The sequence below is a fragment of the Capra hircus genome, chromosome 2 (assembly GCF_001704415.2).
Source record: "Capra hircus breed San Clemente chromosome 2, ASM170441v1, whole genome shotgun sequence".
NCBI classification, from domain to species: Eukaryota; Metazoa; Chordata; class Mammalia; order Artiodactyla; family Bovidae; genus Capra; species Capra hircus.
In genome coordinates, this window is record NC_030809.1 from 39,634,373 (window position 1) to 39,658,932 (window position 24,560).

The 24,560-nt window shown below is 43.5% G+C and overlaps 1 protein-coding gene across 1 annotated transcript in view; it reads left to right on the forward strand.

Moving 5' to 3' along the window:
- Positions 1–24,560, forward strand: part of PLEKHM3 (pleckstrin homology domain containing M3) — a 213,784-nt gene that overhangs the window by 18,063 nt on the left and 171,161 nt on the right. The window contains 1 exon segment of the mRNA XM_005676438.3: positions 9,241–10,151. Coding sequence (XP_005676495.2) covers positions 9,557–10,151 — 595 coding nt within the window. The 5' untranslated portion in view covers positions 9,241–9,556.

Below are 24,560 nucleotides of genomic sequence, written 5' to 3' on the forward strand. Positions count from 1 at the left end.
CATATAACCCTAATCTCATCACAAGAAAACCCATCAAACAAATCTCAGTTGAGGGATAGCCTGTGAAAACCCTGACCAGTACTCCTCAAAACTGTCGAAGTCATCAAAAACAAGTAAAGCCTGAGAAGCTGTCACAGCCAAGAGAAGGCTAAAGAGACTTGACAACTAAATGCCACGTGTTATCCTGATTAAGGTCCTGGAACAGGAAAAAGATATTAGGGAAAATTGAGGAAGTCTGAACAAAGTGTGAACTTTAGTTAACAATGATATATTAATATTGGTTCATTAATTGTGATAAATGTACCATGTTAATGCAAGCTGTTACATGGAGGAAGCTGGTTGTGGAGTATACAGAAACTCATTGTACTGTTTTTGCAATAATTATGTAAATCTCAAAATGTTCTAAAATTTAAAATTTACTAAAAAAAAATTCCACAGAGTAAAGAAGATCAGAAGTCCAGGGTAGAGACACATGTTGTAATTTAAAATAGGATGGTCAAGGCAGGCCTCATTGAGAAGGTGATGTGAACAGTCACTTAAAAAGAGAGTTGACCAGGTTGGTATGAGGGGGGTGGCGAGGAATGGGTCAGCCAGTGCAAAGACCCTGAGGGGAGAAGATGTCTGCAAGTCGGAAAACCAGCAGGGAGGCGTGTGTGTGTGTGTGTGTGTGTGTGTGTGTGTGTGTGTGTGTGTGTGTGTGTGTGTGTGTGTGTGTGTGTGTGTGTGTGTGTGTGTGTGTGTGTGTGTGTGTGTGTGTGTGTGTGTGTGTGTGTGTGTGTGTGTGTGTGTGTGTGTGTGTGTGTGTGTGTGTGTGTGTGTGTGTGTGTGTGTGTGTGTGTGTGTGTGTGTGTGTGTTTTGAAGGGTGAGGGGGCCGGGTTCAGAGAGTATGACATTACAGAGGAAAGGCGATGGAAGCCATCAGGTGAGGACTTTTAGGCTGTTACCAGGAGATAGTGAAGGACAGGGAAGCCTGATGTGCTGCAGTCCACGGGTCACAAAGAGTTGGACACGACTGAGCGACTGAACAACAGCAACATTCATATACTGTGTGCCGGGAACCATGCCATGGGTTGTCCTATTTAATTCTCTCAGCTGTTGATATTTAAGGAGAGTTAAAGTTAAATTTAAAGTTAATTTATGTTAACTTGCTGATTTTGCAAATGAGAAGATTGAGGTTAGGAAGATGAAGTAATTTACCAGAGTCCGTTGCTGGTAACTGGTGCAGCTGCAGTTCCTTTCTTTGTACTGAGACCCACAGTCGTCACTCCTGACTTCAGCCTCCTCTTCTCAGGGGGCTGGACTAGATCTTCTAGGCCAGGAATTAGATCTTCTAAACCACAGCCCACTAGAAAAGGTGGCCCTCTGCTTGTTTTTGTTTAAGTCATGGTTAAAAAAAACACAACACATAAAGTTTACCATTGTAATCATTTTAAGGTCAATAGTATTTATATTCACATTGCTGTGAAACACATCTCCAGAACTTTTCATCTTGCAGATCTTAAACTCTATACCCATTAAACAACAACTCCCTTTTACCTCCTTTCCTAGCCCCTGGTAACCCCCATTCTACCTTTTAATTTCCATGAATATGATAGACAGATAACACCACCCTTATGGCAGGAAGTGAAGAAGAACTAAAGAGCCTCTTGATGAAAGTGAAAGAGGAGAGTGAAAAAGTAGGCTTAAAACGCAACATTCAGAAAACTAAGATCAAGGCATCTGGTCCTATCACTTCATGGTAAATAGATGGGAAAACAATAGAGACAGTGACAGACTTTATTATTTTTTTTTGGCTCCAAAATCACTGCAGATGGTGACTGCAGCCATGAATTAAAAGATGCTTGCTCCTTGAAAGAAAAGCTATGACCAACCTAGACAGCATATTAAAAAGCAGAGACGTTACTTTGCCAACAGAGGTCTGTCTAATCAAACTATGGTTTTTCCAGTACTCATGTATAGATGTGAGTTGGACCATAAAGAAAGCTGGAAAATTGATGCTTTTGAACTGTGGTGTTGGAGAAAACTCTTGAGAGTCCGTTGGACTGCAAGGAGATCAAACCAGTCAATCCTAAGTGAAATCAATCCTGAATATTCATTGGAAGGACTGATGCTGAAGCTGAAACTCCAGTACTTTGGCTACTGATGCGAAAAACTGACTCATTAGAAAAAACCCTGAGGCTGGGAAAGATTGAAGGTAGGAAGAGAAAGGGATGACAGAGGACGAGATGGTTGGATGGCATCACTGACTTGATGGACATGAATTTGAGCAAGTTCCGGGAGTTGGTGATGGACAGGGAAGCCTGGTGTGCTGCAGTCTGTGTGGTTACAAAGAGTCGGACACGACTGAGTGACTGAATGACAACAGCAAAGACATTGAAGGCATTTAGAACAGTGTCTAACTAGTAAGTGCTCCACCAGGATATGGGACTTCCCTGGTGGCTCAGGCAGTAAAGAATTCACCTGCAATGTGGGAGACCCGGGTTCCATCCCTGGGTCGGGAAGATCCCCTGGAGAAGGGAATGGTAACCCATTCCAGTATTCTTGCCTGGGAATTCCCATGGACACAATAGCCTAGCGGGCTGCTGTCCATGGGGTCACAAAGAGTCAGACGCAACTGAGTAACACTTTGATTCACTTTGACCACTAGGATAAAAGCTCCGCAAGGACAGGATTTATGTTTGTCTTGTTTACTGTTGTATCACCAGTGCCTAGAACACAGTAGTTGCTTCAGTAAATATTTATGGAATGAATAAATCACCTCAGCAAATGCAGGCAAAAGCTGTATTTCTCGTATTAATTCATTTATTACACTAAAGAGTAATTTTTTTTGGCAGTTGTTAAAGCAGTACCTCTTATTTATTGCTGGAGATAATCATTATGTGATGAGAGGGCTGTCAGAGGGACTATTTCAGGAAAGAGAGTGGGTCATATCCTAGGTCATGTCCAAGTCTCTGCCATGGCCACCAAGTGTGGCTTCTTGCCTTCACAGAAGAGACAGTTCAAGAGAGAGCCATAGTAAAGTGAAAGAGGGTTTATTCCGGGAGAGTGTGAATCATCTCAGAAGTCAAGAAAGGCACCAGGGTATGGAGTTGTCAGTTTTTATAGGGATGGGAAGTTTCATAGGCTATTGAGTGGGAGGAGTGTTCCAGCTATTTTGGGGAAGGGGTGGGAACTTCGGGGACTGGGCCACTGTCCACTTTTTGGCCTTCATGGTTGGCCTTGGAACTGTCATGGTGCTTGTAGGTGTGTCATTTATTGATATGTTACAAACGGGGCTTCCCTGATAGCTCAGTTGGTAAAGAATTTGCTTGCAATGCAGGAGATCCTGGTTCGATTCCTGGGTTGGTAAGATTCCCTAGTGATGGGATAGGCTACACACTCCAGTATTCTTGGGCTTCTCTGGTGGCTCAGCTGGTAAAAAATCCACCTGCAATGCAGGAGACCTGAGTTTGATCCCTGGGTTAGGAAGATCCCCTGGAGAAGGGAAAGGCTTCCTTTCCAAAACTTCTAGGAATTGGACCACTGTCCGCTTTTTGACCTTCATGGTTGGCCTTGTAGGTGTGTCATTTAGCGTGCTGATATGTTACAAATGGGAGCTTCCCAGGGGGCACAGTGGTAGAGAATCTGCCTGCCATTGCAGAAGATGCAGGTTCAATCCCTGGGTCAGGAAGTTCCCCTGGAGGGTGTAATGGCAACCCACTCTAGTATTCATGCCTGGAAAATCCCATGAACAGAGGAGCCTGGCAGGCTGCAGTCCATGGGGTCACAAAGAATTGGACATGACTGAGCACACACATCTTTGTTGTCATCATCATGTTACAGTGAGCGTATACTGAGTCTCAAGGTGTAGTGGAAGTTGACAAGGTCTGCCATCTTGGGCCTAATTGATTCTAATCAGTGTGTCATGTTCTCAGGCTATGTCATTCTTTTAAAGGCTGTGCCCTGCTCCTTTCCTGTCTGAATACTGACAAAAGAAAAAGAGGAAAAGAAAACAATGTCATGATTCTAAAGTTAGCCATTCAAAAATAATTTTATTTATTTATTATTATTTAATTGTTTAAAAGGGCTTCCCTTATAGCTCAGTTGGTAAAGAATCTGCCTGCAATGCAGGAGACCCCAGTGTGATTCCTGAGCCAGGAAGATCTGCTGGAGAAGGATAGGCTACCCACTCCAATATTCTTGGGCTTCCCTTATGGCTCAGCTGGTAAAGAATCCGTCTGCAATGCGGGAGACCTGGGTTCAGTCCCTGGGTTGGGAAGATCCCATGGAGAAGGGAAAGGCTACCCACTCCAGTATTCTGGCCTGGAGAATTCAGGGTCTCAAAGAGTTGGACATGACTGGTTCTAATCAGTGTGTCATGTCCTGAGGCTCTGTCATTCATTAAATGTTGTGCCCTGCTCCTTTCCTGTCATTCATTTATTCAACAAATACTTTGTTGAACCTCAGCTGTGTTTAGGGGGCCCATAGGTGAACAAAATTGCTGTCTGAGGGGATATTGACATCAAAACTAGTAATTATGGATGTCATGTATATAACTTACAGAAATGCTGGTGTTCTTCTGAACCAAGGCCCTTGTATCCTTAAACAAGGACAGTTAACCTAGTCTGGGACACCAAAGAATGCTTCCCTAAGGAAGCGATGAGTCCTGATAATTGTTTGCAGTGTGGCAAAATACTCTGAAATTTAGTGTCTTAAAACAATTTATTTTCTCTCATGGGTCTGGGATAACTGACTCAGCTGGAAAATTCTCTTTTGGGATCATGATACTGACTGGGGCTAGAATCATCGTAGAGCTCAATTAAGCTGCCATTCAAGATAGCTTTTCCCTCATGTGTCTGGTGCCTCTGTCCTCTAACTGTTGGCCTCTCTCCCTCCAGCAGAGTAGCCTGGACTTTCTGTCTAATTGGCCTAGAGCTCCAAGAAATAGGAAGAGGAAGCTGCCAGGCCCATTCAGGGCTGCACCTCCAGTGGCTCAGTATCATTTCTGCCACACACTAGTGATCAAAACATCACAAGCCTTGCCTACGTTCTCTGGAGAGGAAAAGTAAGCACTCTTTCTGATGGGGAAGTAGCAAGTTCTCATTGCAGACAAGCACATGGGATAGGAACTATTGTTGTGGCCCTCTTTAGAGAGTGCAGATCTGTCACTTGGTGTTAGGTTGGACCCTCAAAGATGATTAGGCATTGATGTGATGAGCAGAAGAGTCCAGGAGGGCATAACTCCTCTGGCAATGGGATCAGCCCCAGTGCAGGCCTGGAGATCCAAAAGGTAAACCTTGGAGGAGGAACTAAAAGGCTTGTGTGACTAAGAGGAGGAATGAGGAGCGGAAGAGTGGCCTGGAAATCCTGGGGTACACAGTGAATGCATGTTTACATCAGAAAACAAAGAAAATAGCTGTGTAGGTTCCGGACAGAAGCAGTGGAAAGCACCAAAAATGAAATTCTTAGAATAGGAAGAACAGATTAGTCCCAAGGACCTGGGTTGGAGTAGGGGTGGGTCAGGGAAATCTTATCCCAAATTACGTAGCTAGAGTGAGACAGAATTAGGATTCAGAGCTAGATCTGACTCTGGATCTGCTAGCTTGCTTGCTATACTCCACTATATTGCTCACCCCACTGCCTATGAAAAGTCATTTTATATAATGAACTTGAAAATCCCTTGCTAACCGAAAGGTGATTTACTCTTCCTAATTTCTTCCGAGCTATCCTGGCAAATACCATCTAAGTTCTTTAGGCTCAACTCAAAGGGCACATCCTTAATCTCTCCCTCACCCTTGCTGTCAAGTGACCCCCTCCCTCCTTCCCCCACCAAATCTGTTTCCATTCTCTATCAAGGGAGTGTTTTGGACTTATTTTCTTAGGCTCATCATGATAGACCATGAGTCTAGGGCCAGAGTGTATTTGATTCATCTTCCCATCGTCAGCATCTTTTATCTGTCGTGACCTTAATGAATCATGAATGGATGGGTAGATGAGTGGTTTCTAGAATGTCTGGGTAAACAGCACTGAAGTGGTTCTCAAGTTGAGTTGTTACTGCCCTTAATGAGGGTTAAATGAGGCATTGCATTCGCAGTATCCTTGAGACCTCTTACTCTCTCTGGGCCTCAGTGTCCCTTTCTGTAGAAGATTGGGGTTGCAAGGATGATCTTAAAGGCCCCTACCTTGTCTACGAGTTTACAAATTTGGAATGCATTGCGATGAAGTGTTCTACAAACGAGCAGTGCTGGCCAGCAGTGGTTATATGTTCCAGAAAAGCATCTATTTCTGCTTTATTGACTATGCCAAAGCCTTTGACTGTGTGGATCACAATAAACTGTGGAAAATTCTGAAAGAGATGGGAATATCAGACCTCCTGACCTGCCTCTTGAGAAAACTTTATGCAGGTCAGAAAGCAACAGTTAGAACTGGACATGGAATAACAGACTGGTTCCAAATAGGAAAAGGAGTACGTCAAGGCTGTATATTGTCACCCTGCTTATTTAACTTATATGCTGAGTACATCATGAGAAACACTGGGCTGGATGAAGCACAAGCTGGAATCAAGATTGCTGGGAGAAATATCAATAACCTCAGATATGCAGATGACACCACCCTTATGGCAGAAAGTGAAGAAGAACTAAAGAGCCTCTTGATGAAAGTGAAAGAGGAGAGTGAAAAAGTTGGCTTAAAGCTCAACATTCAGAAAACGAAGATTATGGCATCCGGTCCCATCACTCCATGGGAAATAGATGGGGAAAGAGTGGAAACAGTGTCAGACTTTATTTTTCGGGGCTCCAAAATCACTGCAGATGGTGACTGCAGCCATGAACTTAAAAGATGCTTACTCCTTAGAAGGAAAGTTATGACCAACCTAGACAGCATATTAAAAAGTGGAGACATTTCTTAGCCAACAAAGGTCCGTCTAGTCAAGGCTATGGTTTTTCTAGTAGTTATGTATGGATGTGAGAGTTGGACGATAAAGAAAGCTGAGAGATGAAGAATTGATGCTTTTGAAGTGTGGTGTTGGAGAAGACTCTTGAGAGTCCCTTGGACTGCAAGGAGATCCAACCCGTCCATCCTAAAGGAGATCAGTCCTGAGTGTTCATTGGAAGGACTGATGTTGAAGTTGAAACTCCAGTACTTTGGCCACCTGATGCGAAGAGCTGACTCATTGGAAAAGACCCTGATGCTGGGAAAGGTCTAAGGTGGGAGGAGAAGGGGATGACAGAGGATAAGATGGTTGGATGGCATCACCAACTCAATGGACATGACTTTGGGTAGGCTCTGGGAGTTGGTGATGGACAGGGAGGCCTGGCGTGCTGTGGTTCATGGGGTTGCAAAGAGTCGGACACAACTGAGCGATTCAACTGAACTGAACTGAACTGAACCAGCTTGCAAGTACCAAAGCAGGGAACACAACGAGTATATTCCTAGACATTTTGATTTTTTTATTTTAAAGTCAATTTGAAGGTATTTATGCTTTCTAGTATATATAAAGATTGAATTTTAAGCGCTGGGTAAGGAAAGGAGTATTCAAAATAGAATCTTAGGTGAGTAGCTTTGTGCTCTGCACCTTAATGTCTCTTCTGTAAAGTGAGAAACATACTTTATGGTGTTCATTTAGAATTTTAGTCAATAAAGAACTAAAATTTTTAAGATTTATTCTATATTTTTTTCTTAGCCTCTGGTGTACAAGATGAAACTGAAAATTACAAGTTCCAAAATTACAGAAGTAGTAAAACTGCTATAAAATTCAGGAGACTCAGGCCTAGCATAGACACAGCAAACAAAACCCTGTTTGCAACTAGAAAAACGTTAGAACTGATTTTCAGTCAGTTCCTTGCCAACATAATAAAAATAAAAATCTAAAAAGTAGATAAATTCACAGTCATTATCAGTTTACGAGAGGTTAGCCACCAAGGTCCTATAACCTGCACACCTTGATACATTTAAAATAAAAGGCTGTATATACTAGCTTAACACATTAAGCAATAGAGATTAGTGCTGTTGATTTAAATACAATGATTTCATGGCCTACATGCTAAAAATGATTTGAGTGTACCACAGAAATTGTGCAGTTTTAGAGAAAAAAGCACATTTACGTACCTTTATAGCAGCTTGCAAAGGTGTTGCTAATTGCCTGGTTTTATCTACTTGTAAGTAGTTAAGGAAGACAGAGCTTACCTAGTTGTTTTGTTTGTTCGTTTTTTGGTAAAGATACAAAGGTGTATGTTGAGCATGTGAAATGTGGCTAGTGTAACTGAGGAACTTTATTTGATTTTTAATAAAGTTAGATTTCAATAGCCATGTATGGCTAGTGTCCTCCATATTGGACAGCATTGCTATTCACATTTGGCCTGGCCTCGAGGATCTAGGTATCTCAGAGAGTGAGGTAATGTTAGGGTTCTTTCCGCCCAGCCCCAAGGCTGAACCTACACATAGAGAAAGTGAAGTTGCTCAGTCGTGTCCGACTCTTTGCGACCCCATGGGCTGTGGCCTACCAGGCTTCTCCATCCATGGAATTTTCCGGGCATGAGTACTGGAGTGGGCTGCCATTTCCTTCTCCAGGGGATCTTCCTGACCCAGGGATTGAACCCAGGTCCCCTGCGTTGCGGGCAGACGCTTTACCATCTGAGCCACCAGGGAATCTCCCGAACCTATACATAGGCAATCCTCAAAGCCTTGGGGAGTGTGAACACTAAAACCTTTTTTCAGGCTGACTGGAAAATTTGTCCAGAGTCATCTTCAGGCATTACGTCATCGAAACGTAGGAAGCATAGCGCAGCAACATTCAGAAGAAGAAGGGCCATTCTTCCCCTCTGCTTCCCCTTTGCACCTTTGAGCTGACCAAACCATCAGTGCTTTCAAAGTTTGTGAAAAGACTCATGCAATTATGACTTTCAGAGTGATAATGATAAAGGTCCAGTCACAGAATTCCTAGTCTCTTTTGCTTACTCTTTTAGGTCAGTATCAACAGAGATTTGCCAGGGCAGTCTTTTCACACCTGCTATAAAAGGCTTCTCTGTGTGAGTAAAAGCTCTTGACTTTAATTCCGCTCATCAGGAGTCCCACGCTGCTCTGTGTAAGTTTTAACACAAAGTAGAGATGTGTACTCTTAACAGTAGAACTTCTGGGTGTTGTCCACGATTGGGCATGACTGCCATGGAAGATATGTCAAGATGAGGATGTAACTGGGCAGATTCGTATGTGTAGAATACAATGAACCATGTGCCAATGTTGTTCTCTTTATTTTCTTTCAGGAAATCAAAGATGGTCATGACGTTGCTTTGACAAACACTTCCTGTTGTCTTGACAGTGGTCTCCCTGAAGAGTATTCTCAAAGGAATATTTGTCTCCCAGTATCTTTGTTGATGACTGTTATCATCTAGAAAATGCTTTTCATGTTCAGGAAATCAGTCACCCTTTTGCTTGACCTGTTCCGGGCAGCTGAATGAAAGTTCCTTCCAGTTGCTTCCAGAACTCTGTTGCCCAAAACTCTTCTCCTCTTTGGGTGAATGTTCATGAAGCCCTTTCCTGAACCAGTGTAGGAGGCTTTGGCCCCTTGGAGCCTATGACATGGAAGCTTTGGAAGTGGATGATATTAGCCCAGCCTTGGAAGTGACCGAGGATTTCTTTAATACTTTTGACAATAAGCTCGAAAAGGCTGTGCAGCAAGCGGAGGTTTATGGGATCCAAGAAGTCCCTGAACTGGTGGGGCGGGAGGTCCTCGGTAACATAGACAATGGTGCTATCAGAAATGTCACCTCCTTGGGCCAGGGGGGCATGATCTGGGACCATTGTAAGACCAGACTCTTAGACACCAAAGTTCCAAATGTCTTCCCTGCCAAAGAACAGTTTATGGTCCAGAAGGGGACGACCCCAGATAATCTGTCCTGGATGGAACAAAAGGAAGCATCCACCTTTAATTTTTTCAACATCTGTCAGCGTCGGAGAGACAGGCCTCGTTCTGTGAATGACTTATTGGATGAGACCTCTACTTTTAAGCCTGGGCATGCTCGATCAAGGTCAGATATTACCCAGGTGGACTGGAGGGTCGTCCTCAAAACCATGCCTCTGCAGCAAGAAGTATCTCTTCAAGGTCCTCACTTCGCCAGGCCTTCTTTTCTGTTGTCCTCATCAAACAAGGTAGAAGATGCTCAAGGAAACACAGGTATGTCTTCATAGCTGACTGCTATTGAACAGTGGTTGATTTTGCTTTGTCTCTCTTGCATCTGCCTCATGAAAGTCTGCCTCTCCACTGTCCATGTCTGTCTTTGCCTACTTAAGCCCCTTCTTCCATTTGCTTCCACACTTACCTTATCTGAAGTCTCCAGTCTTATTATTGTTCTAGGAGGTACTAAGTGAAAGGATAACTGTGGTTAATTCTCTTTCCTAATCTTGTTTGTTAGAATCAGAATATTCTAATAATTAAGGCAGTACTTTCCTTTGACATTGCATGATACCACTTATTCACATCAATAGATGTTTATCAGGTCATAAGCATCAGTCTTACGCTACGAAGGCTTGTATGAAGCCACAGTCCCTGCCCTAAAGAACTTCTCTTTAGGCTGAGGGGATCAGACACTCCCAAAGACTCAGGAAGACACCCAGTGGTGAGAGAAAGGAGATACTCAACTGAAACACCTGGAAGGGAACTTTTGTTTTACTTTATATTGTTGGGATTTTTTTTTAAAGAGCGAGTGACACTGATTGTAAGAAGATAGAGGGAGGGGAGGATGCTTTGGACTGGACTTGTCAGAAAAGGGTAGTGAGACATCGTGGAACTTGAGCTGGACCTTGAAGGACACTATGTTGCAGAAAGAGAGTTGCAGCGGGAGGACACTCGGTCAGGATTATGGTGTGGACAGAGGGACGGACAGAGGAGAGCGGGCTGACCCTCAAGGAGACCAAAGGATCTCATGATGATCGTGGGAGGAACAGTGTGAAAAGGTTGCTTAAGACCTCATGGTTTAGGCCCCAAGTTCCTTTTTCTCTTGTTTTCTATGCATACACACGTGCCCATGCATACGTGCTCATGTACATATGAACATGTGAACTTGCTCTTCTGTGAGACACAACAAACCATCTCTCGTTTCTCTCAGCATTTTTCCTGATGATAACCTCATTTATACAGGCTTTATACATGTATACAGTAAACATTTATTACTAATGATTCTTCAACTACCTTGCATAACCTCTTTATTTAGATGCGTGCATGCTAAGTGGCTTCAGTCGTGTCCTACTCTTTGTGACCCCATGGGCTGTAGCCCTCCAGACTCCCCTGTCCATGGGATTCTCCAGGCAAGAATACTGGAGCCGGTTGCCCTGCCCTCCTCCAGGGGATCTTCCTGACCCAGGGATGAAACCCACATCTCTTATGTGTCCTGCATTGCTATGGGTTCTTCACCGCTAGCACCACCTTGGAAGCTGGGGATGACCCAGAGAGATGTTATGGGGAGGGAGGTGGGAGGGGGGTTCATGTTTGGGAACGCATGTAAGAATTAAAGATTTTAAAAAAAAAAAAAAGAAGAATGAGAGTTTTGCCTTAGGCTCATGTACAAGTGGCTTCCTAGGTGGCTCAGTGGTAAAGAATCCGCCTTCCAATGCAGAAGATGTGGGTTCTGTCCCTGGGTCAGGAAGATCCCCTGGAGGAGGAAATGGCAACCCACATCAGTATTCTTGCCTGGAAAATTCCATGGATGGAAGAGCCTCGAGAGCTGTAGTCTATGGGGTCACAAAAGAGTTGGACATGACTGAGCGACTGAATACACACCCATGCTGTGTAAACAATTGTACTCATTGATTAGTAAGCAAGCTCAGTTCTTGTTTAGTTTCTTGGAGTACACGTAGATTATTTTAAAAATCACTAACCCCCTGTAACCGTTCTAAATCCCTGGCATAACTCAAATTAGGATGTCGTATCTGTAGTTTTATCTTTCCTATCTTGTCTAGATTGTAAATGCAAAAACTGGCCTTCCTCAAGTTCTCTAAAGGAACCTAAAGAGAAAACCTTCCTTAGCTGCTCCCTTGAGGATATGATGGACCATGATCTTTACTTTTTAATTCTCAATTTTTAAAAATTTGGGTATTATGTTGAAATATAAGAACTGAATTACCATTCAGTTTGAAAAGCAAACTGTAACAAATGGCCTTTGCAGGTATTGATGTTATATCACGGGGCCAGCTTTTGGGTATCCATAGAATACACATTCTATCAGGAATTAATGAAGTTGGGAAATGACCTGCCAGGTTTCTGACGTCTTTTCTGTCTGGCATGCTGTGGAGAACAGGAGATATAAATCTTGTTTGTGTTGCTCACTTGGTTGAGGGCAGGGGTAAGCAGGGCCCACTGGCCGCCCATTCTTGAGCTGGTGGGGAGGGTGTGTGGAGAAGAGTTAGATTGGTGACCGGTCACCCACTCTGTCAGCTGTAATTCTCACTGCATTTGGGCAGTGCGGGGGTGGGGGGGGGTGGGGGGTGGGGAGGGTGTCAGCACCCAGGTACACCCTTGTCAAAATCAGCCAAGATCTTTGAGTGAACTTCGCTTTAAAATCTTTGAAAGCAGCCATCCAGACTGCAGCAGTTGTTCCTCCTGAAGGAGTATGGCCAAAGCCGAGGAAGGTACTGTGGTGTCTTGGCCAGAGCTGGAGCTGTGGACCTAGGAGGTTTGGGATGAGGTCAGGCCTCATTCTTGAATCTCAGACTTACATATCCCACTGCCTGGGGCATCTCTGCTGGAGTGTCCCACAGGCACTTGGAAGTTCAGGGTCCAGAAAAGAGCCCATCCTCCTCACATCCTCCAGTTCAGCTGTAAAAACTAACAGGGTAATGAGAGGTTGAGAGCTCCTCAGAAGAAATAAACTTTAGTGAGGGGGGTTTCCATTGATGAGGGCAGCCTGGTTTTGTGTCCAGCCCTTATCTCTGTGTCTCTCCCTTACTTATGGGCTGTATTACTTTGTAGTCTTCTCCAGTTGATTTTTTACTCATTTCTGGATCCTTCTCTGAGCTCATCTGAGTAGCTTAGAGACTTTCCAGTAGTGGGTTTCTCCTCAGCTGCCCCTTCCTCCTTTTTTGCCCACCTCCATCCCTTCCCTTTCCTTCCTAACAATACACCTGAGGGTCTTCTTTATTAGGTAGGGCCTCTGTGTCTTCCACCTCATTTGGCAGTGACTAACTGGGCTTTTCAGAGAAGACAATGGCACCCCACTCCAGTACTCTTGCCTGGAAAATCCCATGGACAGAGGAGCCTGGTAGGCTGCAGTCCATGGGGTCGCTAAGAGTCGGATACGACTGAGCAACTTGACTTTCACTTTTCACTTTCATGCATTGGAGAAGGAAATGGCAACCCACTCTAGTGTTCTTGGAGAATCCCAGGGACGGGGGAGCCTGGTGGGCTGCTGTCTATGGGATCGCACAGAGTCAGACACAACTGAAGCGACTTAGCAGCAGCAGCAGCAGCAACTGGGCTTTTGAGCCTTACCGAGGATAAACATTGCTCTGGGTATAAAGCAACTCAGATTTTGGCATATTGAGGGCAGTGCGTAGCTGAGGTATAGTAAGAGCTATTTGGCTAATGGGCAAGCCTGTCTGAAGAAGGCCTTCTGGTCTGACAAAGTAGCAAGCATATTAAAAAAATGACTCCAGGTCTAGACTGTTAAGAGTTTCCTTCCTTGTTTCAGTATTTGCTTGATGTGTAACATAGGGCAAGTTTCTTAACCGCTCTGAGCCTTTATTTTTTTGGCCATAAAGCATGGGATAACAGTAGTATTTACCTCAGTATCTTGTGAGCATTAAAGGGGCTAAAAGATCTAAAGTGCTTCTCATAACCATGTTTGGCACATAGTAAACACTGAAGTCTTTCCTAGTGGCTCAGACAGTAAAGAATCTGCCTCCAGTGCAGGAGACCTGAGTTTAATCCCTGGGTCTGAAAGATCCCCTGGAGAAAGTAACGGTAACCCACTACAGTATTCTTGCCTGGGAAATCCCATGGACAGAGGAGCCTGGTGGGCTACAGTCCGTGGGGTCACAAAGAGTCAGACACAAGAGAGCAACTAACACTTTCACTTTCAAACACTTAATAAATGTCTTAAACGTTTAGTAATATTATTAGTATTATAATTGAATTTGAAACTCATCCATGAGAATCAAAGTGATTCTGCCAGTCACTCCTGGTTTCTCCTGGCATAGTCAGTTTCATAAAATGACCTCACAATAAATATTTCTTCAATTGGCCTTCCTGCACTGTACTTTCTCACAGCGAGTCACTGGTTCGTTAACGAGGAATAGACCATCCCTTGTCTCACACTGACTTGTCATCAACAGTTTACTGTCTTCCACACCAGAGTTTATGGTCACTGAGGAAGGGATTGTTTCTTGTGCATGGTTTTATCCTCAGTACCTAATATAGGGCTCTGAACATAATACGTGCTCAGAACAAATATTTGCATGTGAGATTAACATAATTCTGATAGAAATAAAGCTGATCAATTAAGAACATCAACTTCTTTAGTGGGTTTATGCCTTTCTAGAAAAACGACCGCTCCACCCTCTTTTCTGAGAGCCTCGCCTGGTCATCTCATAGCATCTCATACCTTGCACGTCTTTTCTGTGAAGTTCTTTAGCAGCAGTGAAAAATGAAGATTTGCTTTCATCTCAAAGGCTGCCGTGTAGTCTCCTTGTGATAAGAGAGAATCAGACAGATATGGCTTATAAAATAGCCCCTCGTGTTGGAAGAATGGTGTCCTGGCTGTGGAGGAGTCTCCGGATACCATCTCGGACTCCAGGGTCACACAGTCGCAGCTATGGTTGCCCTTTGTAGAGGGACCTTCTGACTGCTGTTGGGGGAGCGCAGAGCCTGGGGAGGTAATTGTGGCTTGCCCCTTGCTCTTCCTGTAGTTGGCAGTCCTGCGAGGTAATTTTTTGCATCACTCTTCAGCTTTTGCCTCTTCGCTCATAATGTTTCTTTATAGAAGACTATTGCTTTGGGTTTGAAGACCACTTCTTTGCTAGGTTTTTGGTATATATGAGAGCAATATACATCAAACATATCAATAGCCTCCTTGTTACCGTCAAAGCCAACATTTAAGCACCTGGTGTGTTATCCTCAGGGTAAGTAAGAGAGCCCGGGTGGAGAGAGAAGGGAAAAAATAATAATAATACTTACTTTGTTCACTGACTATTTTAAGTGCTTTGCAGATAGTCACTTATTTAATTCATTTTTATTGACTCCATTTTAAGGATGAGGAAACTGAGGCACAGAGAGCTTTAGTAATGTGCTTACAGTCCCCCTACTAGTAACAAGTGGATCCTCAACTTGAACCTGGCACTCCATCTTCAGAGTCCATGCTCTAAACTGTGAAGCTAGACCTGAACCCCTACTATGGAAGCCAGTAGGTCTGTCTCCAGAACCCTCCCACTCTGGAAGCTGTGTTGGCAATCAGTCCCTGTTGGGGTCAAGGGTAGGAAGTGGTATGGAAGAAACAGACCTGGATAATGTTCATCAACTAAAATTAATCCCTTCGGGAATCACTGGTTAGGAAAAACCGAGATGCACTGAAGCAGTCTAGCTAAGCAAGGTTTGTTTCCTGCTCTAACACATTTGCTACATGGACAGTTGCAGAGCTGGCCACAGCCCTTTAGGGGACCAGCGGGTCTGCAGAAGGAAGACTGCAGCTTTGCTCTTCACAACCTTAAATGTTAGCCATGCAGAAAAGCGTAAGGAAACCGAACCCCTGGTTTGTGACCATGGAAAGAGGGCTTCAGAGTTCTGCCCCATCTCCGCTGCCTTTCTCAGTCTTACTCAGTTCAGTTCAGTTGCTCAGTCGTGTCTGACTCTGCGCTCAGAAGCCTGTAAATGCATTCTCGAGATTCCATTGCCTCAGGCAGAGGCAAACCTAAGATAGACTGTGCTAAGTGCTGAGTGAACAAAGGGTCCTACCAGTGGGTCCTACAAGGTGGGTGGAGTATAGCTTGAATTCAACTTAGTTAAGACTGTCTGCATTATCTGAGGATGGAATTATCATGTCCAAAGGGTGAGGTCATAAACTGATGGGAAGGAATAGATCTAGGGAGATAGCAGCAGTTCTTTTTTATCCCCCAGCTTTATCGAAGTATAATTGACAAAATTATAAGATATTTTAGGTGTCCGTCATGATCTGATACACGTATACACTACAGAAGCATGATCCACCCGTTTGACACATCCATCACCTTACAACACAGGCAGTTACTCCTGAAGAACCTCAGGGTCGGTGAACGTGAAAGTGGTAGTCGCTCAGTGGAGTCCAACTCTTTGGGACCCCATGGACTGTGCCTGCCAAGGCCCTCTGTCCATGGGATTTCCCGGGCAAGAATACTGGAGTGGGTAGCCATTCCCTTCTCCAGGGGATCTTCCCAACCCAGGGATTGAACCCAGGTTTTCTGTACTGCAGGCACATTCTTTACCACTGAGCTACCTCAGAGTAGGTGATGGAGACCAAAGCTTCCCCAGGGCCAGCTCCTCTCCTCCTGCCATCCCAGGGTCTGCATTGCCCGGGGCAGCTGTAGCAAAGTGAGACTGGGAGCCAGTCCTGAGTAGAGGCCCTGCCTCCACCACCAGCATGGCTCCTGTGTAGTCCTAGCACTACAGTAACCTTCATTCTGTACAGACATGCTCCCAACTAGTGTCTGCTTTAACCTGTTACCCCTTTGCACCACTATCATCCTATTTTGTTTACTGAGTAAATGGTACAGCTATAGGCAGCAGGGAATTTTCCATGGGATAGAGAAGATGAGGATGTAATACTGTAGGATTACAATCCAAATATAAAAATATATTAAGGTAAGAACATGAAAAGTCCCTATAGGAACATGTGGACACTAGAATGTTATCAATATGAAAATTAGGTGTACACACACACACACTTAGTGCTCTAAATATATACACGTAGTAGAAAAGGGGAGGCTTTATGGAAAGAACACTCACTTAGGGCCTGCAAGCATTTTATCCCACCTCTGTTCCTAACTTGCCACGTAAGTTTGGAAAAATCACTTGTCTGTTGCCTTTGGTTTATAAACCTAGTAAAGCAGGTTAAATTGTCTTTATAATCTTTTCCAACTCTAAAATGATTCTAAGATGTAGTTGAACTGACCTCGACTCATGGTTGTGTGGGAGCTAATTACTGTAGTCAGATCAGTGATGGAAAGTCGCGGTGGAAATATAGGCATGGTTGTAATTATTTTACACAGAAGGATTTCTGTGTGCCTTGTAACTCTACTTCTGGACGAACTGCTGTTGCAGTTTTTAAAATAAAAAAGTTTAAAAGAAATCCTTGGCCTTAGCTGTGGAGCTCTGAAACCCGAATCTGACTGGTGCTTCCCTCCTAGCTGTGTTCACGTTTTCATCTGCTTGGCAAGCGTAGTGGTCAGCTGGGCTTTTGTTTCCTTCAGTCGCACTCTCTGGTGACCTAGTACCATTCCTCTGCCTGTGTTTCTTGTGCTGAGATCTTCAGGAAAAGATCTCAACAGAGATTTTACGTAGGGCTGGAAAAACCATGGCAGGATGGTTTCTTTATCCTGAGCTCTGTGTTGCTCCATTTCAATTCCCTTTTCCCCCATCTTTCACTTGAGAAAAAAAAAAAAAAAGGCCAAATTTGGGACGTACACTAAATTGACTGCTTTTTCAGTTATGATATTTCTCAAAAGCCTTGGAGCCAATAGAAGTGGGAATATTCCTGTGGGCTTAGAATAAGTGAAGTCACCAGGACATGGGCTCTTGCTGACTCTGATTCACCCTTCAGCACCATTAGTCAGTGCAAAGAAGTTGCTAAAATAGGTCACAGAAAGTTGATTTTATATGGTTGTATAGTTTCCATTGGTTATATTTTTCGGAAACCTAACATGCCTCATCGCCAACTGGCATCCTAATTCCTAATAAATCTATATGGGAACTCTGAAAATGATGTGTCTTTGACTTTTTTTGCGGCTGTTCTGTTAATGCATTTTATCTTTCTTGGCTAAGGAGGACTATAATTACTAATTTTACAAACGTCTAGAGTTACCTTCTTAAAACACAGATCTTTTCATGCTACTCTGTTCTTAAAAATGAATCCTGGTTCCCCATTCTTTACAAAAATCAAGTGTAAATTTTCTGAAGCATCCAGATAATCTAAGTTTATCACCTGCACCTTTCTTCTCCACCTATTGATAAAGATCCCTGGTGTTATTTGCTCAGTCATATCCGACTCTTTGCGACCCCAAAGACTATAGCCTGCCAGGCTCCTCTGTCCATGGGATTCTCCAGGCAAGAATACTGGAGTGGGTTGCCATTTCTTTCTCCAGGGGATCTTCCCAACCCAGAGATCAAACCTGGGTCTCCTGCATTGCAGGCGGATTCTTTACCATCTGAGCCACCAGGAAAGCCCCTTCTTCCCCCATCTCAGTGCTAATTTTGAATCTGTCATGTGTGTTCAACCAACTTAGCCTTTGCTTATGATGTCTTTTCACCCAGAAGACCTTCCCAGGCTTCTTCACTTTTCACAATCCTCCATTATCTTTCAAGGATCAGTTCAAATGCCATATCCTCTCTGAGACCTTTCCATCTTTTTCTATTTTTTTAAATTAAAGTATAGATGACTTACAATATTGCATTAACTTCTGATGTACAATGTAGTGATACACTGTTTTTATACACTGTACTCTATATAAAGTTATTATAAAATATTGCCATATTTCCTGTACTGTGCATTATATTGTTTGTAACTTATTTATTTTATATCTGCTAGTTCATACCTCTCTTCACCTATCTTTCTCCTTTCCTGACCTCTTTCCCCTCTAATAACAACTAGTTTGTTCTCTATCTGTGTATTTTTAATTACAATTATGTTTTTTCTTTTATTTCCTGTTTCCACAGCACATTTTATTCTGCCATGCATTATAGGTAATTGCTTGACCATTCACTTTTCACACTAGGTTGGCAGTTCTTTGACGCAGTGAATTGTAGACAACTTTCTATCGTATCAGGTATGAGCCTATGAGGCTGTTTGGCTGAATTCTATGTGTTGGTACTTGGAAAATCAGGATACACAGTTTTTTTGTTTGTTTGTTTCCAGAATGAAAATGACCTGCTCTCTCTTTCAGTTTTCCTTACCTAAAGCTTGAGTCAAGTTGAATAAAGTTTGTTATTATTAATACTGTCAGTAAGAGCTATCATTTAGTGAGTTAACTTTATGCCCAGACCTGTGCTAAGAAGTATTCATCTGTTATCTTATTTAATATTAATAATAATTTAATATGTTAGATAATATTGTCCTGATTTTACAAAGGAGAAAGTGGAGGCTTAGAAAAGGCAATCTCACTAGGCCATCAGGCTATAAGTGGAGAAGCTCCAGGCCCACTCTGGCGGCTACACGTAACCACGCTATAAAACTGCCTCTCAAGTCTGAGGAAGCGTAGGACTCATTCCCTCCACCGCAAATAAAACACAGTGTGATCTAGATTGAAAATCTGGAGGTTGGCATTCCATCCTTATTTGCACACTTTGTGGTGTACCCTTGGCCAAGTCATTTTGTTTCCTGGAACCTCATTCCAAATCTGTTAAATCAGTTAAAATGTTTTTAGAAGCAAGTAATAGAATACTCAACTCAGTAGAAGTGGCATAAAGAATGAGGCCATTTATCATTTTATTTTTTTATCTAACAGATAGCTATTGGACATAGTGCGTAGCGAACACTGTAGGCAGTAAATACTTAAGGACACCTACCTCTGGTGGCCCCAGAGTCATCAAAGATCCAGGTACTTTTCATCTTTTTTCTTTGCTGTCCTCAGTATAGGTGGTGGTGTCTCTTCTTTCCCTCATTGATGCAAGATGGCTGCATTAGCCCCAAAGATATGTATCCGCAGCCAAAGTCAGGAAGGGAAAAAGCAGGGCACCTTGTCTGGGTCTTTTCTCCGAGGTCCCCAAGAGCACCCCATCAGCAGTCAGAACTGGGTTCCATACTGGTCCCTAAAGCAACCTCTGGCAAAGGAAAATAGGGTTACCAATTGTTTTAAACAAACCATGGCACTTTCTGTGGGGGTGGGGAGAAGCCATCTCCACACCTAAACAGAATTAGGGTTCTCTTGATAAAGAAGGGGGAGACAGTCGACAGAGTAGCCAGGCGCCTGGCAGGTTCTGCCTCCGGTAGGGCTGGGCTGAAGAGATTTCTAGTCCCTTCTGCCTCTGCGTTTCTGTGATTCAGTGTTACCCAAAGATAGAGCACTTATCTTAAAATCTGGTGGCCTAAGTATGGGAGATTCTTTTATACTTAATTTCTATAGATTAATGAAACAAGAATGAGAAGCTCACCGTGGCAGACAGTGAGCATCATTTGAAAGCTGATGTTTGGAAATGTTTTCTGGGTAAAAAAAAGTTCATAAACACTAGAGATTATCCTTGTTAGAGAAGACAGAAAACCTCTGAATTTAAGAGGTTGATTCTGTGATCTTCTGGTCAGGTTCACATCCAAAGAGTAAAATTGACCAGGTCTGTGTTGACTTTTACGCTATCACTGTTGCTCACAGCACAAAGAACTTAAATGGAGAAGAACCCTAGCTGTGTATCTAACGCCTACATAGCCACATATGTTATAGGTCTGTTTCTTCTAGAGCCGACACAGATAGTATGTCCTTTCCCCTAAGTTTATGAAGGGAAAACAAATGGGATGTTCTCTTTCACCAACAAAGAAAGATCTCCGAAATAGCTCGTCACTTGAGCTTAGTTCATTTCTCCCAGAATGAGTTTGTTAATGACCATTGGTGAGCACTGCAGTGGCCAGCACTGTGTACCATATATAAAATGGCCAGGACCCAGCCCCTCTTTGATTCCTGTAGATCATTCTCTTCATGTTCTTTGCTGTGGGCATTTGTGGCAGTGTCATAGTTGATGTGCATCCTGTTAAACTCACTTCCCTCATGTGACTCTAATGAGAACAAAGACCCCAAACTAGTTAACTTCTTCCTAGTTTCTGGCTTAAGCACGGTCAGATACTAGAATATGAAGCAAAGAGACTTGGAAAGCAAAGAGACTTGATTGATCTAGAATGTCAGAGAAGTCTTCATTGAGGAAAGAATGTTCCAGCTGAGCACTGAGGATTGAGTATGTAGTGGAGGTGGAGATGAACACAGCCTGCGTGGGGGGTGGTCAGAGGCTAAGCCAGAACAGGACTCATAATGGACTACAAGATTATGGAGGACCTTCAAAGCCAGACCGAGAGAATTAGCATGGTATGTTGGGCAAGAAGCACTTGAAAATTTCTTGAGAGTCAAGATTGAAAGGATATGGACTTCCTGGTGATCCAGTGGTTGAGACTCTGAGCTTCTACTGCAGGGGACATGGGTATGATCCTTGGTGGGGGAATTAAGATCCTGCATGCCACTCTTGTCCTCTCTCCCTCCCTTTGCACACTTCACTCCCAGGGAGAAATAACTTCCAGGCAGCTTTAGGAGAGGAAGCAGGCGTGTATCACTCAGCCTCTGAAGGAAACACTGATTCTGGCCTGCTCCTCTCAATGTGCTTTGCCACCCATCAGCTCTGTGTGAGCAGCCCCCTGGGAGGGGAAAGTCTATGTTGAGTGATCTAGTGATCCACTGGATCCAGGGATCCATTGTTGCTGGTGACTCATAGGTGGAAGTGAAAGTGAAGTCGCTCAGTCGTGTCCGACTCTTTGTGACCCCGTGGACTGTAGCCCATCAGGTTCCTCCGTCCATGGGATTCTCCAGGCAAGAATGCTGGAGTGGGTTGCCATTTCCTTCTCTAGGGGAATCTTCCTGACCCAGGGATCGAACCCAGGTCTCCTGCATTGCGGGCAGACACTTTAACCACTGAGCCACCATCTGTGTAATTCTGGGATTCTGTTCATGGCTACACCCCTAACCTGTAACCTCCAGCTGGCTCATGTTCAGATTGCTATGAGTCTGACTACCCTCTGTCAATCTCAGTTGGTTTGCAACTTGGGTGAAGAAGAGAGATGCTGTTTACTGGGTCCGCTCAGGCCCTAAGAGTATGGAAGGATTGGTAGATGGGGTGGAAATGAGAAAACTCTGCCAGTCATCATGATGTGAAGTGATGGGACTCAAATTAGGATGACTGTGGCAAAAGAGAAAGTGGGACTTTTCTCTTTGGTGAAAAGTGAAAGTGAAAAGAGAAAGTGACTTTTCCCAGCACTGGCTCCGTAAAAGAAAGTGCCTTTTCTCTTTTGTGAAAGAGAAGGAACGGCTGTCCTTGGGCTGTGAGCTCTTGATAGGATCTGTCTGACTCATTTGGCATTCCCACAGATCCCAGCAGAGTCCTTTGTGCGTGCATCCAACAAGTGCTTATGGAGCCAGTGCGGCTAATATGGGGGTGAGAGGGACATCCAGGTCCTTGTCTTCAAGGAGCAGCGGTTCTTTGAAAGAAATAAAAGAAGGTCGTAAGATAAGAGACTGAGAGGGGCCCTTTAGCTGAGGTGCTGAGAGGCAGTGGCCTCACTGAGGATGGCATCTTTGAGGTGAAAAACTGAGGAGATGAAGACGTCAGTGGAGCTGTGGGGAGGTATTCCAGAGAGAAGACACAGCAGCTCCAGAGTCCTCAAGGCCAGAAAGCACTCAGCTCGTTCAAAAAACACAGGAGGCTTTTGGCTGGAGTTAGAGAAGAAATGTGAGATGGTGCGAGGTGAGGTCAGAGCAGTAGTCAGAGGCCAGACTGTGCAGGACAGAAAGCAGAGACGTTGGAAGCATCTGGAATCTGGAGGAAGGAGACAGATTGAGGCGTAGGAGATGCAGGTGCAAGTGAGTACGTTGGAACAGAATAGACACAATACTCTTTGGGACATTAGAAGACAAGAGGAGAAGAGATCCATAGAGGGGTATTTTCAGGTATAATAGAGGAAGAGATTCTGAAGAAGAGGGAGATTCCACCTTCAGAGTAGAGGTGGAAGGGCTCGCTTTTCCTGGTCTTCTTTTGAGACCAGAAGCTGAAGTAGGAAACAGATCGATTGAATTCTTAAGATGTGTCAGGCGTCATTCTGAGAATTACTGATCTCTTCTTCATAATAATACAATGAGGTAGGTACTATTATGCATGCATGCTAAGTCGCTTCAGTCATGTCTGACTCTTTGCAACCCTATGGATTGTAGCCCACCAGACATTATAGCCCATCCCAGCCCACCATGGGATTCTCCAGGCAAGGGTATTGGGAGTGGGTTGCCATGCCCTGTTCCAGCGGATGTTCCTGACCCAGGGATCGCACCCACATCTCTTACGTCTCCTGCAGGAGGATTCTTTAGCAGGCGGATTCTTTACCACTAGCACCCCCTGGGAAGCCCAGGTGCTATTATAGCCCCATTTTAAAGATGATAAAACTGAGACTTGGGTTACATCATTTGTCCACGGTTACCCAGACATTTAGGACAGAATTATGATATAAACTTCTGCCAGTTGGCTTAACCACCTATGGTCTTACACTTGTATAGTACATTGGTTAGTGTAATGTTGAAGTGAAGCCAAGTAAAATATATATAAAGGCCCTCCCTCTGGTGTACATAGAAAGAGATGGTAGAATTTGGAGTTTGAAAGACTAAAGAAGGTGTGGAAAAATTGTTCTGGGATTGTGTTTGAGATCCATGAAATGAATAAAAGAATGAATTGTCTGGATTAAAGCAATAAAAGAAGTTGAACATGAATTTATGTTTGACCAGTGCTCTGGTCTGAATATTTGCATCCTCCAAAATTCATACGTTAAACTTCTGGCCTCAGAAGTGATGGAATTAGGAGGGGGCTTTGCGGGATGCTTATTAGGATGTGAGGGTGGGGCCCTCTTTTCACATTTATTCGTCTTGTTATATGAACTTAAATGTTTCCTTTAAATTTGCCCAGATAATTTTGGTTTGGAATATTGTCAGCACAAAGGCTTTTGAGTTCTTTGAAAACATTACAATGTTGCTCTTTTTCTTTCATTCTGAACTATTGCCTGATCTTTGGGAGTCCTATTCTTAGGACTTCATTCCTTGTCTTGACTCAGGCCATTCAGACTTTCTTGGTAAACTAAATGTTTACCTAAATGTTTCATTAACTGTGATCGGAGACATGAATTTTAAAAAAACATGGTTTTTTAAAAACAAAATTGCATAAAGTGACCAAAATGGAAGCACATTTTGTTTAATTACATATGATAATATATGTGAATAAGTCTCACTATTATTTATATTTTTATTACATATATATATAATGTCTAAAAGCTCAATATCAGATACTCTACAGTCTGGGCAGAAGGATTGTGAGTGCTGGAATGTGAAGGCAGAAACTTTTTTTACCTTTCTTATTGATTTTCTTGGAATATTATATAATTTAATACATATTTGATGAGTGTGAAATAGTATCTGAAATATGAGTCACCAAGGTGGTATAGCCATAGAGCCTTGTGGCTTCAGGGGAGGACAGCTGTGTTCAACTAGAGGGGACAAGGAAAGGCCTCGGGAAGAAGTGAGATTTTATACTAGCCCTTACATATGAGGAAAACTTGGACAAGAAGAGATTCAAGGAAATCTAGGCTGGGGTGTACAGTGAGAGAGAATCCATGGTTGGGAG